An 18,074-nucleotide genomic window follows, 5' to 3' on the forward strand; every position below is an offset into this window, starting at 1 on the left:
TATTATTATTATTTTTTTGCGGTACGCGGGCCTCTCACTGTTGTAGCCTCTCCCGTTGTGGAGCACAGGCTCCGGACGCGCAGGCTCAGTGGCCATGGCTCACGGGCCTAGCCGCTCCGCGGCATGTGGGATCTTCCCAGACTGGGGCACGAACCCGTGTCCCCTGCATCAGCAGGCGGACTCTCAACCACTGCGCCACCAGGGAAGCCCTCCTTTATTATTTTCTTAATGCCCATGAGATCTGTAGTGATGTCCTCTTTTTCATTTCTGGTACTAGTAATTTGTGCCCTCTCTTTTTTTAGTCAGCCTAGCTAGTGATTTATCAATTTTATTGATGTTTTTTCTTTTTATTAAAGAACCAGCTTTTGGTTTGGTTCATTTTCTCTACTTATTTCTTGATGTCAATTTCATTGATTTCTGCTGTAATTTTTTGTTTTTTTCCTGCTTACTTTTTTTTTTTTTGCAGTACGTGGGCCTCTCACTGCTGTGGCCTCTCCCGTTGTGGAGCACAGGCTCTGGACGCGCAGGCTCAGTGGCCGTGGCTCACGGGCCCAGCCGCTCTGCGGCATGTGGGGTCATCCCGGACCGGGGCACGAATCCGCGTCCCCTGCATTGGCAGGCGGACTCTCAACCCCTGCGCCACCAGGGAAGCCCTCTGCTTACTTTGTACTTAATTTACTTTTTTTTTTTTTTTTCCTGGTTCCCTAAGGCAGCAGTCCCTAATCTTGTTAGCACCAGGGACCAGTTTCCTGGAAGACAGTTTTTACGCGGACTGGGGTTCAGGGAGGTATGGTTCAGGCAGTAATGCAAGTGATGGTGAGTGGCAGATGAAGCTTCACTTACTTGCCTGCCGCTTACCTCCTGCTGTGTGGCCCGGTTCCTAACAGGCCATGGACTGGTCCGCGGCCCAGGGTTTGGGGACCCCTGCCCTAAGATATAGACGTAGATGATTGATTTTAGATCTTCTTTCCAGTGTATGCATTTAATGCTGTAACTCTCCTCTAGGCACTGCTTTTGCTGCAGCCTGCAAATTTTGATAAGATGCATTTTTCATTTTCATTTGATTCAAAGTATTTTTATATTGCTCTTGAGATTTCTTTTTCTTCTTTGACCCATGAGTTATTTAGAAGTATGTTGTTTAATCTTCATGTATTTTGGGATGTTCCTGTTTTCTTTCTGTTATTGATTTTTAGTTTAATTCCATTGTGGTCTGAGTATAGACATTGCATGATTTCTCTTGTTTTAAATTTAAGGTGTGTTTTATGGCCCAGAATGTGGTTTGTCTTGGTGAATGTTCTGTGTGAGCTTGAGAAGAATGTGTGTTCTGTTGTTACTAGTTGGAGTAGTCTGTAGATGTCTATTGTATTCAATTGATTGATGATGTTGTTGAGTTAAACTATATCCTTACTGATTTTCTGCCTGCTGGATCTGTCCATGTGTGATAGAAGGGGGTTGGTATTTCCAACTGTGATAGTGGGTCATCTATTTCTCCTTGCAGTTCTAGCATTTTTTGCCTCACCAATGACACTTTTTTGTTAGGCACATACACATTAAGGATTGTTATGTCTTCTAGGAGACTTAATCCTTATGTAATGCCTTTCTTTATTCCTGATAACTTTTCTTGCTTAGAAGTCTGCTGTGTCTGAAATTAATAGAGTTACTCTTGCTTTCTTTTGATTAGTGTTAGCATGGTACATTTTTCCATCCAGTTACTTTTAAAAAATATTTATTTATTTGTTTGGGCGTGTCAGGTCTTAGTTGCGGCACACGGGATCTTTTAGTTGCGGCATGTGGAATCTTTAGTTGAGGCATGTGGGATCTAGTTCCCTGACCAGGGATCAAACCCTTGCCCCCTGCATTGGGAACATGGAGTCTTAGCCACTGGACCACCAGGGAAATCCGCATCCATTTACTTTTTTTTTTTTTTTTGGTTGTGTTGGGTCTTCGTTGCTTTGCACAGGCTTTCTCTAGTTGTGGCGAGCAGGGACTACTCTTTGTTGCAGTGCACAGGCTTTTCATTGCAGTGTGCAGTCTTTTCATTGTGGTGGCTTCTCTGGTTGCAGAGCACGGGCTCCAGGCATGTGGACTTCAGTAGTTGTGACACGCTGGCTCAGTAGTTGTGGCTCGTGGGCTCTAGAGGGCAGGTTCAGTAGTTGTGGTGCATGGGCTTAGTTGCTCCGCGGCATGTGGGATCTTCCCGGACCAGGGCTTGAACCCATGTACCCTGCATTGTCAGGCGGATTCTTAACCATTGAGCCACCAAGGAAGCCCCATCCATTTACTTTTAATCTATATTTCTCTTTGTATTTAAAGTGGGTTTCTGGGACTTCCCTGGTGTGGTTAAGAATCCATCTTCCAATGCAGGGGACACGGGTTCGAGCCCTGGTTGGGGAGCTAAGATCCCACATGCCGTGGGGCAACTAAGCCCACATGTTCTGGAGTCTGCGTGCCACAACCAGAGAGAAGCCTGTGCACTGCAACGAGGAGCCTAAGCACCACAGTGAAAGATCCCATGTTCCACAATGAAGATCCTGTGTGCCACAACTAAAGACCTGAGGCAGCCAAATAAATAAAAAATAAATAAATAAAGTATGTTTCTTTCTTTCCTTCTTTCTTTTCTTTTTTTTAGCATATTAGCTTTATTAATTTTTCCAAAGAATCAACATTTGTCTTTATCAGTTTTCTCAATTTTTTTTTGGCCGCTCCATGTGGCATGTAGGATCTTAGTTCCCCAACCAGGGATCGAACCTGTGGCCCCTGCATTGGGAGCACAGAGTCTTAACCACTGGACTGCCAGGGAAGTCCTTAAAGTGGGTTTCTTGTAGACAACATATAGTTGAGTCTTATTTTTTGATCTAATCTCTGTCTTTTTTTTTTCAGTCTCTGTCTTTTAATTGATACATTTAATACATTGACATTCAAAGTGATTAGAGGCATATCTTGTTTAATTTTGCTTCACTTTATTGAGCTATGTAGTTTTTTTTTTTTAAACACAAATTGAAAGTTTATGGCAACCCAGTGTTAAACAAATCTCTTGGGTGCCATTTTTCCAACAGCACTTGCTCACTTCATGTCTCTGTGTCACATTTTGGTAATTCTTGCAATATTTCAACCCCTCCACAATCAAAAGATTAAAACTTTTTGAAGGCTCAGATGCTGGTTAGCACTTTTTAGCAATGAAGTAATTTTTTTCAGTAACATTTTTTAATGAAGGTGAAATTGTGCAACTCAGATTGGGACTTGAACCCATGGGCTGGGACTCAAACCCAGCCCAAACCCAGATTGGGATTTGAACAGTCTTCTAACTGAGATCACACACCGGGTCTCAGGACTTAATGAAGCTCAGGTTCTTTTTGGGTGATTTTTGAGTTTTATTTTAGTTTTTATATAGCAGGTTCTTATTAGTTATCTATTTTATACATATTAGTGAATATATGTCAATCCCAATCACCCAATTCATCCCACCACCACCACCACCCCTGCCACTTTCCCCCCTTGGTGTCCATACGTTTGTTCTCTACATCTGTGTCTTTATTTCTGCCCTGCAAACCGGTTCATCTGTACCATTTTTCTGGTTCCACATATATGCGTTAATGTATGATATTTGTTTCTCTCTTTCTGACTTACTTCACTCTGTATGACAGTTTAGATCCATCCACGTCTCTACAAATAACTCAATTTCGTTCCTTTTTATGGCTGAGTAATATTCCATTGTATATATGTACCACATCTTCTGTATCCATTCATCTGTTGATGGACACTTAGGTTGCTTCCATGTCCTGGCTGTTGTAAATAGAGCTGCTGTGAACATTTCGGTACATGACTCCTTTTGAATTATGGTTTTCTCAGGGTATATGCCCAGTAGTGGGATTGCTGGGTCATATGGTAGTTCTATTTTTAATTTTTTAAGGAACCTCCATACTGTTCTCCACAGTGGCTCTATCAATTTACATTCCCACCAACAGTGCAAGAGTGTTCCCTTTTCTCCACACCCTCTCCAGCATTTGTTGTTTGTAGATTTTCTGATGATGCCCATTCTAACTGGTGTGAGGTGATACCTCATTGTAGTTTGATTTGCATTTCTCTAATAATGAGTGGTGTTGAGCAGCTTTTCATATGCCTCTTGGCCATCTGTATATCTTCTTTGGAGAAATGTCTATTTAGGTCTTCTGCCCAGTTTTGGATTGAGTAGTTCTTTTAATATTGAGCTGCTTTTATATTTTGGAGATTAATCCTTTGTCCGTTGATTTGTTTGCAAATATTTTCTCCCATTCTGAGGGTTGTCTTTTTGTCTTGTTTATGGTTTCCTTTGCTGTGCAAAAGCTTTTAATTTTCATTAGGTCCCATTGGTTTATTTTTGTTTTTATTTCCAGTTTTCTAGGAGGTGGATCAAAAAGGATCTTGCTGTCATTTATGTCAAAGAGTGTTTCTCCTATGTTTTCTTCTAAGAGTTTTATACTGTCTGGCCTTACATTTAAGTCTTTAATCCATTTTGAGTATATTTTTGTGTATGGTGTTAGCAAGTGTTCTAATTTCATTCATTTATACGTAGCTGTGCAGTTTTCCCAGCACCACTTATTGAAGAGGGTGTCTTTTCTCCATTGTCTATTCTTGCCTCCTTTATTAAAGATAAGGTGACCATATGTGTGTGGGTTTATCTCTGGGCTTTCTATCCTGTTCCGTTGATCTGTATTTCTGTTTTTGTGCCAGTACCATACTGTCTTGATTACTGTAGCTTTGTAGTATAGTCTGAAGTCAGGGAGTCTGATTCTTCCAGCTCTGTTTTTCTTTCTCAAGACTGCTTTGGCTATTCGGGATCTTCTGTGTTTCCATGCAAATTGTGCAATTTTTTGTTCTAGTTCTGTGAAAAATGGCATTGATAATTTGATAGGGATTGCATTGAATCTGTAGATTGCTTTGGGTAGTATAGTCATTTTCACAATGTTGATTCTTCCAATCCAAGAACATAGTATATCTCTCCCATCTGTTTATATCATTTTAAATTTGTTTCATCAGTGTTTTATAGTTTTCTTCATATAGGTCTTTTGTCTCCTTAGGTAGGTTTATTCCTAGGTATTTTATTCTTTTTGTTGCAGTGGTAAATGGGACTGTTTCCTTAATTTCTCTTTCGGATTTTTCATCATTAGTGTATAGGAATGCCAGAGATTTCTGTGCATTAATTTTGTATCCTGCTACTCTACCAAATTCATTGATTAGCTCTAGTAGTTTTCTGGTAGCATCTTCAGGATTCTCTATGTATAGTATCATGTCATCTGGAAACAGTGACAGTTGTACTTCTTCTTTTCCAATTTGTATTCCTTTTATTTCTTTTTCTTCTCTGATTGCCATGGCTAGGACTTCCAAAACTATGTTGAATAATAGTGGTGAGAGTGGGCAACCTTGTTTTGTTCCTGATCCTAGAGGAAATGCTTTCAGTTTTTCACCATTGAGAATGATGTTTGCTGTGGGTTTGTCATATATGGCCTTCATTATGTTGAGGTAGGTTTCCCCTATGCCTGCTTTCTGGATAGTTTTTATCATAAACGGGTGTTGAATTTTGTCAAAAGCTTTTTCTGCATCTCTTGAGATGATCATATAGGTTTTCTCCTTCAATTTGTTAACATGGTTTATCACATGGATTGATTTGCATGTATTGAAGAATCCTTGCATCCCTGGGGTAAACCCCACTTGATCATGGTGTATGATCCTTTTAATGTGCTGTTGGGTTCTGTTGGCTAGTATTTTGTTGAGGAGTTTTGCATCTGTGTTCATCAGAGATACTGGGCTGTAGTTTTCTTTTTTTGTGACATCGTTGTCTTGTTTTGGTATCAGGATGATGGTGGCCTCATAGAATGAGTTTGGGAGTGTTCCTCCCTCTGCTGTATTTTGGAAGAGTTTGAGAAGGATAGGTGTTAGCTCTTCTCTAAATATTTGGTAGAATTGGCCTGTGAAGCCATCTGGTCCTGGGCTTTTGTTTGTTGCAAGATTTTTAATCACAGTTTTAATTTTAGTGCTTGTGATTGGTCTGTTTATATTTTCTATTTCTTCTTGGTTCAGTCTCGGAAGGTTGTGCTTTTCTAAGAATTTGTCCATGTCTTCCAGGTTGTCCATGTTATTGGCATAGAGTTGCTTGTAGAAATCTCTCATGATCCTTTGTATTTCTGCCGTGTCAGTTGTTACTTCTCCTTTTTCATTTCTAATTCTGTTGATGTGAGTCTTTTCCCTTTTTTCTTGATGAGTCTGGCTAATGGTTTATCAATTTTGTTTATCTTCTCAAAGAACCAGCTTTTAGTTCTATTGATCTTTGCAATTGTTTCCTTCATTTCTTTTTAATTTATTTCTGATCTGATCTTTATGATTTCTTTCCTTCTGCTAACTCCGGGGGTTTTTTTTTTTTGTTCTTATTTCTCTAATTGCTTTAGGTATAGGATTAGGTTGTTTGAGATTTTTCTTGTTTCTTGAGGTAGGATTGTAATGCTATAAACTTCCCTCTTAGAACTGCTTTTGCTGCATCCCATAGGTTTTGGGTCGTTGTGTTTTCCTTGTCATTTGTTTCTAGGTATTTTTTGATTTCCTCAGTGATCTGTTAGTTACCTAATAGCGTATTGTTCAGCCTCCGTGTGTTTGTATTTTTTACAAATGTTTTCCTATAATTGATATCTAGTCTTATAGCGTTGTAGTGGGAAAAGATACTTCATAGGATTTCAATTTTCTTAAATTTACCAAGGCTTGATTTGTGACCCAAGATATGATGTATCCTAGAGAATGTTCCACAAACAGTTGAGAATAAGGTGTATTGTTGTTTTTGGATGGAACGTCCTACAAATATCAATTAAGTTCATCTTGTTTATATATATATATATATATATATATATATATATATATATATTAGTAATACAGTTTTAATTTTATTTATTTTTTATTTATTTATTTTTAGCTGTGTTGGGTCTTGGTTTCTGTACGAGGGCTTTCTCTAGTTGCGGCGAGCGGGGGCCACTCTTCATCGTAGTGCGCGGGCCTCTCACTGTCGCGGCCTCTCTTGTTGCAGAGCACAGGCTCCAGACACGCAGGCTCAGTAGTTGTGGTTCACGGGCCCAGTTGCTCCGCGGCATGTGGGATCTTCCCAGACCAGGGTTTGAACCCGTGTCCCCTGCATTGGCAGGCAGATTCTCAACCACTGTGCCACCAGGGAAGCCCTTGTATTTTTTAATTTATCTATTTTATTTCTTTATTTTTGGCTGCGTTCAGTTTTTGTGCGTGGGCTTTCTCTGGTTGCAGTGAGTGGGGGCTACTCTTCATTGCAGTGCGTAGGCTTCTCATTGTGGTGGCTTCTCTTGTTGCAGAGCACGTGGTCTAGACGCCTGGGCTTCAGGAGTTGTGGCTCGTGGGCTCTGGAGCGCAGGCTCAGTAGTTGTGGCACACGGGCTTAGTTGCTCCACGGCATGTGGGATCTTCCCAAACCAGGGCTTGAACCCATGTCCCCTGCCTTGGCAGGCAGATTCTTAACCACTGCACCACCAGGGAAGCCCTAGTTCATCTTGTTAAATGTGTCATTTAAAGCTTATGTTTCCTTATTTATTTTCATTTTGGATGATCTGTCCATTGGTGAAAGTGGGGTGTTACAGTCCCCTACTATTATTGTGTTAGTCGATTTCCTCTTTTATGGCTATTAGCATTTGCCTTATGTATTGAGGTGCTTATATGTTGGGTGCATAAATATTTACAGTTGTTATATCTTCTTCTTGGATTGATCCTTTGATCATTTTGTAGTGTCTTTCTTTGTCTCATCTAATAATCTTTATTTTAAAGTCTATTTTGTCTGATATGAGAATTTCTACTCCAGCTTTCTTTTTTTTTTTTTTTTGCGGTACATGGGCCTCTCACTGTGGTGGCCTCTCCCGTGCGGAGCACAGGCTCCGGACGCGCAGGCTCAGCAGCCATGGCTCACGGGCCCAGCTGCTCCGCGGCATGTGGGATCTTCCCGGACCGGGGCACGAACCCGTGTCCCCTGCATCAGCAGGTGGACTGTCAACCACTTCACCAGCAGGGAAGCCCCTCCAGCTTTCTTTTGATTTCCATTTGCATGGAATATCTTTTTCCATCCCCTCACTTGCAGTCTGTATGTGAACTGGGTCTGAATTGGGTCTAGGTCTGAATTGGGTCTCTTGTAGACAGCATATGTACTGGTCTTGTTTTTGTATCCATTCAGCCAGTCTGTTTGTTTTGTTTGGAGCATTTTAGCCATTTACATTTAAGGTAATTATCAATATACATGTTCCTGTTACTGTTTTTGTAATTGTTTTGGGTTTGTTTTTGTAGGTCTTTTCTTTCTCTTGTATTGCCTAGAGAAGTTCCTTTAGCATTTGTTGTAAAGCTGGTTTGGTGGTGCTGAATTCTCTTAACTTTTGCTTATCTGTAAAGGTTTTAATTTCTCCATCAAATCTGAATGAGATCCTTGCTGGGTAGAGTAATCTTGGTTGTAGGTTTTTCCCTTTCATCACTTTAAATATGTCCTCCCACTCCCTTCTGGCTTGCAGAGTTTCTGCTGAAGAATCAGTTGTTAACTTTATGGGGATTCAGTTGTACGTTATGTGTTGCTTTTCCTTTGCTGCTTTTAATATTTTTTCTTTTTATTTAATTTTTGATAGTTTAATTAGTATGTGTCTTAGTGTGTTTCTCTTTGGATTTATCCTGTATGGTACTCTCTGTGCTTCCTGGACTTGATTGACTGTTTCCTTTCCCATGTTAGAGAAGTTTTCGACTATAATCTTTTCAAACATTTTCTCAGACCCTTTCTTTTTTCTCTTCTTCTTCTGGGACCCCTATAATTCGAATGTTGGTGTGTTTAATGTTGTCCCAGAGGTCTCTGAGACTGTGCTCAATTCTTTTCATTCTTTTTCCTTTATTCTGCTCCCTGGCAGTTATTTCCACCATTCTATATTCCAGGTCACTTATCTCTTCTTCTGCCTCAGTTATTCTGTTATTGATTCCTTCTAGAGTATTTTTAATTTCAGTAATTGTGTTGTTCATCACTGTTCGTTTGCTCTTTAGTACTTCTAGGGCCTTGTTAAATGTTTCTTGTATTTTCTCCATTCTGGTTCTGAGATTTTGGATCATCTTTACTATCATTACTCTAAATTCTTTTTCAGGTAGGTTGCCTATTTCATCTCCATTTATTTGGTCTTGTAGGTTTTTACCTTGCTCCTTCGTCTGTAACATATATTTTTTGTCTTTTTTTTAAATTTATTTTTTGATGTGTGGTGCTGTATTCCTGTCTTACTGGTTATTTGGCCTGAGACGTCCAGCACTGGGGTTTGCAGACAGTTTGATAGAGCTGGGTCTTGGTGCTGATATGAGGAACTCTGGTAGGCCTCGCTCGTGTTGATATTCCTTGGGCTCTGAGGTTCTCTGTTAGTCCAGCAGTTTGCATTCGGAGCTCACACCACAGGAGCTTGTGTCTGACCTCCGGCCTGGGAACCAAGAAACTGCAAGCTTCGTGGTGCAATAAAAAAAAAAAAAGGGAAGAAAGAAAGAAAAAAAACGAGCAGTACAATGTCAAAGAATAAAAAACAAAATGAAATCAGAAAGATAAAAAATATATTAGAAAAAATAAAACTATAATTGAAACAACTGCAACAAGGTGAAATAAAACCACAGCAAAAACAAGAAAAGAGAAAGGGGGGGTGGGGCAGCGAGCCAAAAGGAGAGATCACTAGCAAAGTATAAAGAATAAAAGTTAGAAAAATAAAAGATTTATTCGGAAAAATAGAAATATAAAAGAATCAACAGTGAATCAGCAAGGTAAAACAGAACCTCAATGTAAAAGAGGGATAAAGAAAAGAAAAAAAAAAAGGCCTAGGGTATGGGGGCGGAGTTTAGGTAGGGGGTGGAACTTAGGTGGGGGCAGGGTTTAGGATGGGGTGGGTCCTAAGCGGGTGGGGGGTGATGTTTGAGCATGGGGCGGGGCCTAGATAGGGCTACATTTAAGCGTGGGGCGGGGCCTCTGCTTAGGACCTGCACAGAAGAGGAGAGGCAGCACCTTGAGAGGAGGGCCTCTGGAGTGTGGGGTTCCGGAGTTTGGAGGTAGGGCCCTGAGTGAGGGTGTGTGAGTGGGGTTTAGGCCCACCTCCTTTGGAGGGAGTCTCTGAGTGTAGAGGTAGGGCCCTGGGTGGGGGTGTAAGGGTGGGGTTTGGGCTCTGCGCAGCAGAAGGGAGGCTCTGAGGCCAGAGGATTAGGCCTGGGAGACCAACAGGCTTCCTGGTGCCTAAGTGGACAGGGAAAGCACTGGCCTGGTTCCCTTCCGTTCCTTTGTGCCCCTCCCCCACTGTCTCCCCCAGGGTCTCCCCTGTTGCCCCTCAACTCCTAACTGTGGGTGGATCCTGCTGGGTGTAGGAACTCCTTCCCTCCCCCAGCCACCCCTTGGGGTGCTGTCCCGGAGGTCCGGCCTTTACGTTTGCTCCCCCTTACCTCCTTCTCACTCCCTCAGGACCCACCCAGCTGGAGGGGGCCTAGGTGGGCAGAGGATCAGGCCCGGGATCTCAACAGATTCCTGGAGGGTCCAAGTGCGCAGGGGAAACCTGGCCACACTCCTTTTTGATCCTCTGCCCTCCCAGTGGTTCCCCAATTTATCCCTTCCCCTCCCCCAGCTGCCCCTCAGGGGCACCATTCCCGTCTGGCCTCCACTTCTCCTCCCCCTTCACTCCCCCAAGCCTCACGTCCTACCCGATCACTGGGGTTTCCTCCTGTCCCCTTAGTTGTCTGTGGTCCCCCAGGGGTGCCAGGTAGGTGCTGTAGTTGTGAGGAGATGCGAATTATGCTGCCTCCTAGTACGCTGTCTTTATCATGGGTCAGACTTTATCATTTTTATATGTCTTTATCATGGGTCAGACTTTATCATTTTTATATGTCTTCATGATTAGTATTTTGATAACAACATCTGAGTTTCTTGAGTTAACATGCTATAATGTACTTAACCATGGCCTTGTCTTTATGTATCTAAGTAAGTTAAGTCACCTTATAGGTTATAGGGTAATGAACATATTTTTGTGTAACACTTTTCTTCTTTTCAGTGATTGTTCAGGATAAATTCCCAGAAGTGGTATCACTTTCTTTGAGAAAGCACATCTGTACGGGTTATGACACAGTGCCTTGATTATTTCAAAAGTGTTTTATAAATTTACATTGTAACTGGCCATGTATAGATACATCAGCTTTACCAAAGTTGCAGAGTTGTATCTGTTTTGGAAAAGGAAGTTCTTAGGAAAAGATTAGGGCAGGAAAATAATTTATCTTTTGTTGTTGTTGTTATATGGAATGTTCTCTTTCAGCCATTTTGAACAACCGCAAATTATTCAGATTCTCTCTGTCTAGTTTTGTGTTCTGGATTGTTTGGATTGTTAACAGCCTGTTTGCGCATCTCAGTGGGAGGCTAACCTGAATGTTGGGAGATGTTAATCATCATAAATTATGACCAGCATAATCAGCTTCACACAAATTGTGTAGTACTTTGTGTTTAGAATCAGCAGAATCATTTGATAAGCTGAATCAAGCCAATTCAGTTAGAGAGTCTAAGGTTGACACTTGCTGACATATTCCTTTAAGGAGCATGCCTCCTGGGTGGTATTCCAGTTTGTTTCTCTCTTTCTTCTAATGGTTGGGTTCTTATTACAGTAGAGAGGTCAGGTAAAATGTGTCCTAGTCAGCAGTGATGTTTGTCGGACTTTATTCTCAGATCATGGTTATATAAAAAATAAGAGACAGTAACTAGTGAATGAGTGTCCTTTTTTTAAAAAATAAATTTTATTATTTATTTATTTATTTATTTATTTATTTATTTTTGGCTGTGTTGGGTCTTCATTGCTGCACGGGCTTTTCTCTGGTTGTGGCAAGTGGGGGCTACTCTTTTTTGTGGTGTGCAGGCTTCTCATCGTGGTGGCTTCTCTTGTTGCGGAGCACGGGCTCTAGGTGCACAGGTTTCAGTAGTTGTGGGTCGCGGGCTCTAGAGCACAGGCTCAGTAGTTGTGGCACACAGGCTTAGTTGCTCTGTGGCATGTGGGATCTTCCTGGACCAGGGCTCGAACTCGTGTCACCTGCATCGGCAGGCAGATTCTTACCACTGCACCACCAGGGAAGTCCCAGGTGCTTTTAAAAAAATTTTTTTTTTCTCTCTGGGTCTTGTCTAAGAAATAGTTGACTACTCCACAATTACAAAGATTTTTCACCTATGTTTTCTTCTAGGACTTTTATAGTTTTAGCTTTTACATTTAGATATATATTCCATTTTGAGTTAATTTTTTGTGTATAGTATGGATTACCAGTTCTAGTACCATTTGCTGAAAAGGACTGTTGATGAAAATCAATTGAAAAATTGATTTGTGGATCTATTTCTGAATTTTCTATTATGTTCCATTAAATGAGCTTGTTGGGATTTTTATTGGGATTGTCTTGAATCTATAAATCAAGTTGGGGAGACTTGATATCTTACTTTCTGAATTAGGTTGCTATTATTTTTTTCTTTATTCTTAGTTAGAATTCACCAGTGATTAATGTCAGATGGCCTTGGGTTTTCTTTATGGAGGGGTTTTTAATTAGAAATTCAAATTGTTTAATCGATGTAAGGCTATTCAGATTTTCTGTTTCTTCTTGTGTCAGTTTTCATGATTTATGTTTTTCAGTGATTTTTTTTTGTTTGTTTGTTTCAGTTAAGTCAGTGTTTCTCAGTCCTTTTTTCATTACTGTTCCCTGAAGGATCCTTTTTAAAGACTTTGTTTTCCTAGCCACCACTGTCCCCATGAAATTTTTTTTTTTTTTTTTGCGGTACGCGGGCCTCTCACTGTTGTGGCCTCTCCCGTTGCGGAGCACAGGCTCTGGACGCGCAGGCTCAGCGGCCATGGCTCACAGGCCCAGCCACTCTGCGGCATGTGGGATCTTCCCAGACCGGGGCACGAACCCGTGTCCCCTGCATCGGCAGGCGGACTCTCAACCATCTGCGCCACCAGGGAAGCCCCCCCATGAAATTTTAATACCACAGATAATGTTGTATATCCTGTTTATGTACTGACTTATATATCCATTTTTTATATGTAAAGAGAGTAAGATTTTTTTGGACTTCCAAGGACCAGTTTTTGTCCACTTGGGGATGATATCATGCCTATTGAGAATGAATGATCCAGTTTGTCAAATTTATTGGCATAAAATTGTCCACAATATTCCCTTATTATTCTTTTCATGAGTGTAGAATCTGTAGTATTACATCCCCTCTTTTATTGTTGTGTTGTTAACTTACATGTTTTCTTTTTCTCCTTCATCAGTTTAATTAGAGTTTTATAAATTTTATTGACCTTTTAATGGAATCAACTTTTGGTATTAATATTTTTTTTATCCTGAAACTTTTTATTAAAAAAAAATATTTATTTACTTACTTAATTTTGGCTGCATTGGGTCTCCTTTTGTGTGCGCGGGCTTTGTCTAGTTGTGGTGAGCAGGGGCTACTCTTCGCTGTGGTGTGTGGGCATCTCATTGCGGTGGCTTCTCGTTGCAGAGCATGGGCTCTAGGCATGTGGGCTTCAGTAGTTGTGGCGAGTGGGTTCAGTAGTTGTGGTGAGCAGGTTCAGTAGTTGTGGCTCGTGTGCTCTAGAGCACAGGCTTAGTAGCTGTGGTGCACAGGTTTCGGTGCTCCGCGGCATGTGGGATCTTCCCAGAAAAGGGTTGAACCCGTGTCCTCTGCATTGGCAGGTGGAATCTTAACCACTGCACCGCCAGGGAAATCCCTAAATTTTTTTTTCTTTTTTTAAATTTATTTTTGGCTGCATTGGGTCTTCCTTGCTGCGCGCGGGCTTTCTCTAGTTGTGGTGAGCAGGGGCTACTCTTCGTTGCGGTGCATGGGCTGCTCATTGTGGTGGCTTCTCTTGTTGCGGAGCACGGGCTCTAGGTGCATGGGCTTCAGTAGTTGCAGCGTGGGGGCTCAGTAGTTGTGGCGTGCGGGCTCAGTAGTTGCAGCTCGTGGGCTCTAGAGCGCAGTCTCAGTGGTTGTGGTGCATGGGCTTAGTTGCTCCGTGGCATGTGGGATCTTCCTGGCCCAGGGATTGTACTGGTGTCCCCTGCATTGGCAGGCGGATTCTTAATCACTGTGCCACCAGGGAAGTCCCTTTTTTTCTTTATTGTATGCCATCTTCTATTTCATTGATTTCTGCTCTTTATATTTCTTTCTTTCTTCTTACTCTGGGTGAATTTCACTCTTCATTTTTTGGTTTTTTAAAGAGGAAAGCTTGGATCTCTGATTTTAAACTTTTCTTCTTTTCTAATATGATCATGTATAGCTATACATTTCCCTGTAAACATTGTGTTAGGTACCTTCCACAAATTTTGATATGTTATGCTTTCATTCTCATTAAGGTCACTTCAGATTCATTTGGGTGAATTTTTTATGTTGAGATTCAATTTTAGGGATCCCTCATCCTTATTGATTTTATTTTACTTTTTAAAAATAGGTTTAACCTTTACCTGGTTAAGTCAAGGATATACAAAAAGGTATATGCAAAGAAATGTCACTCCCTCCCTACCCCTTCCACTTTTTGCCCAACTACCTATATATAACCACGTGCATTAGTTTCTAATTTTTCCTTCCTGTGTCAGTCTTTGCAAAAAGTAGCATACTGTATACTCTTTTGTGTTTTTTTTTAACTTAATACCGTATCTTTGAAATCATTCTGTTCCCAGACCATAGATACCTTCCTTATTCTTCTTTACAGTTTTATGTATGTATACCAGAGTTTATTCAAGCCATGTCCTATTGTAGTCATTATGTGGACTCTGGTGTTTTGCAAATTCAAACAGTGTTGCAGTGAAAAATATAGTGCATATTTACTTTTTTAAAAATTGGAAATATATCATTAGAGTAAATTGCTAGAATTGGGATTGCTGTTTCATATATGTAGTTTATTAGACATTGCCAAAATCCTCTCCATAGGGAATATACAAAATGGCAATATTCTTATTTTTTTTATATTGGAGTAAAATTACTTTATAATGTTGTGTTAGTCTCTGCTGTACAATGAAGTGAATCAGCTATATGTATATGTATATCCCCTCCCCCTTGGACCTCCCTCCCCACCCCACCCCCCACCCCCCACCCCCCTCATCTAGGTTGTCACAGAGCACCGAGCTGAGCTCCCTGTGCTATACAGCAGGTTCCCACTAGCTATGTATTTTACACATGGTAGTGTATTTATGTCAAACCTAATCTCTCAATTCATCCCACTGTCTCCTACCCCCCGTGTCCACATGTCCGTTCTCTACATCTACATCTCTGTTCCTGCCCTGCAAATAAGTTTATCTGTACTGTTTTTCTAGATTGCACATATATGTGTTAATATACGATATATGTTTTTCTCTTTCTGGCTTACCTCACTCTGTATGACAGACTCTAAAATGGCAATATTCTAATTCTGTCATTTCTATTTATTAGCTGGAATAATTCTTTAAAGAGAAACTTCTTTTCATCTGGTTGGTTACCCAGTAGTATAGCTTGTGTTGGAAGAGTAGAACAAAAGCTTTATTCTCTATCCTTTTATTTACCAGTTTTCAGAGTAGTTGATTCACTAATATTCTTTAACAGTGACCAGTTAGTTTTTTTTTAAGTACTATTATGAACTCATAGATTTAGACATATTTAGTGTGTTTTAATTCATTGCATTCATTATCCTTATTGATGTTCCAGTGGTCCCATTTTTAGCCAGTGAGAACCTTTTTAAGTTGGCTCATGAGTTCTTTTGATATGACCCTAGTTATATCGGATAGGTTCATTGCTCACAGATATGATAGATATTCTAGTTCATCTTCTACATTTCATGCTGCAGACTTGGAATCAACTATTTCTCTCCGAGGTAACCCAGTTGCTTTTAATGGGAAATGGTGTTTGGAGATGAAATTCTGGTCGTTAGAAATGTTCTTTTCTACTGGGTAAATCAGAGGATTCTGAAGAGTAAAATTATTCTAGTTAAATGTTGAGCTTGAAGCAAATATGTATAAAGTGATATGTAGCAAAAAGCCCTAGAGTGGGAGTTAGTTCCTCTTATTTATTCATTCACCAGATATTTATTGAATATCTACCAGGTGCCAGGTACTCTTTTCTTGTGCTGGAGATACAACAGTGAACAAAAATAGGCAGAAACTCTGCCTTCATAGGAGTTCACAGTCTAGTTAACCCAGGATTCTTGTAACTGCTGCCAGCACCTTACCTTTTGGGGCTTTCCTCATTTGTAAAATTATAAAATTGTACTAAATGGTCTGTAGTGTCTCTGCTTGAAAAGTTTAATAATTTTGTTTCTTGTCTACGTGCTGATTCAATGTTTGTGGTGTCCCTCTCTCTCTTTTCCCGATCTTCTTACAGAAATGACAGAAGAAGAACAGTTTGCTCTGGCTGTCAAAATGAGTGAACAGGAAGCTAGGGAGGTGAACAGCCAGGAGGAGGAAGAAGAGGAGCTCTTGAGGAAAGCCATTGCTGAAAGCCTGAATGTAAATATGCTATGTGGAAAAAGTTTGTGAGGATTCATCAGCAATAGTTTTTTATTTCTGCAGTGTTATGGCTGCATTAGGAACTAGCTATAGTAGTTCATACGGTTTTCAAGTAACAGATATTTCCCATAATAATTTTTAAGTCTGTGTTGAATTGTTGATGAACTCAATTTGAAGTGTTTTGTTAATTCTGTATGAAAGTTTTCCACCTCACAGATTTTCAGTCCATAGCTTAAGAGAACCGTAGTAGTTGGCAGCTTCTGAAAAGAGTTATTGAGTGTCAAGAAACCAAAAGGGAGCAAGATAAGCAAGATAAGATAAAACTCCCCTGTTTTGTGGGGAGAGCAAAGGGAATGAGAACCAGAGGTGGGTTATGGAGAGAAAAAATGAGCAGTCTTAAAATTTTTCAAATAATTTTTAATTGTGATTTGAATATGTGTAATTGAAATTATTTTAAATGTGAAAGGTATTTGCCAGTGGCAGGTCGTGAGCCATCCTTTATGCCATTCACCTCTCTATATTAGAAAAGGGTTTAGTATAGTGTTCTAGTATAGCACTTTGCACATAGTAGGCATGCAGTACATGTTGTGGAATTCATTTGAATTGAGCATCTACGTTTTGGAGAGGAGAATCTCTTAGGGACGGTGGACTCCCCTTCTTGTCCTTTCCTGTGACCCTTCCTGTATAGCTATCTTAATAATAAACCTGGTCTGGTGTGGGATCACTTGTTTCAGAGTTGCCGGCCTTCTGATGCTTCTGTTACCAGATCTCGACCTCTGGCCGCTGGACCATCTTCACAGTCCCACCAAGAGAAAACCACAGACTCTGGGACCTCTGAAGGCATGTCTCCCTGTTCTGGCTCCTTCTCATCAAGTATAACCATATCACAGGGATATCATGCTGAGAGTAGATATACAGAAATGTCCAGAATCCCTTTGGTGGTATTAAAGAGGTTAAATCAGAAAGTAGTTGAGATCTCACTAATATCCAGCATACTTTTATCTCCAAGGAAAAGCCAACTTTTGGTTAAACCCAAAGAAGAGCCTTTTTTTACCCACTTTATGTAATTCTTGATAACTTACCAAGCCCTCTTAATAAAAAATGGTTTGTCCTTAGCCCTACTTTTTCTCAAATACCTACAGGCATATGGCAGCTGGTACCTCCATCACTGTTTAAAGGCTCACATATCAGTCAGGGAAACGAGTCTGAGGAAAGAGAGGAGCCTTGGGACCGCACTGAAAACACTGAAGAGGAGCCGGTCTCTGGCAGCTCAGGAAGCTGGGACCAGTCAAGCCAGCCAGTGTTTGAGAATGAGAACGTTAAATGTTTTGACAGATGTACTGGCCACTTGGCTGAGCGCACACAGTGTGGGAAGCCACAGGAAAGTACTGGGAAGGGTTGTGCTTTTCACAAAGCTGCCCAGGGTAGGGGGGACACATCTAGGCACTGTTTGCCTACCCCAGCAGATGCCAAAGGTCTCCAGGACATTGGGGGCACTGTGCACTACTTCTGGGGTATTCCATTCTGCCCTGCTGGAGTAGACCCTAACCAATATACCA

General features: G+C 40.8%; 1 protein-coding gene across 1 annotated transcript in view; it reads left to right on the forward strand.

Annotated features, from left to right (window-relative positions):
* Positions 1-18,074, forward strand: part of UIMC1 (ubiquitin interaction motif containing 1) — a 138,948-nt gene that overhangs the window by 59,149 nt on the left and 61,725 nt on the right. The window contains exon 4 of the mRNA XM_082836398.1: positions 16,391-16,515. Within this exon, the coding sequence (XP_082692524.1) occupies positions 16,391-16,515 (125 nt within the window). The remainder of the gene's footprint in view (positions 1-16,390; positions 16,516-18,074) is intronic.

The sequence above is a fragment of the Leucopleurus acutus genome (assembly GCF_964270905.1).
Source record: "Leucopleurus acutus genome assembly, chromosome: 3".
Classification (NCBI taxonomy): Eukaryota; Metazoa; Chordata; class Mammalia; order Artiodactyla; family Delphinidae; genus Leucopleurus; species Leucopleurus acutus.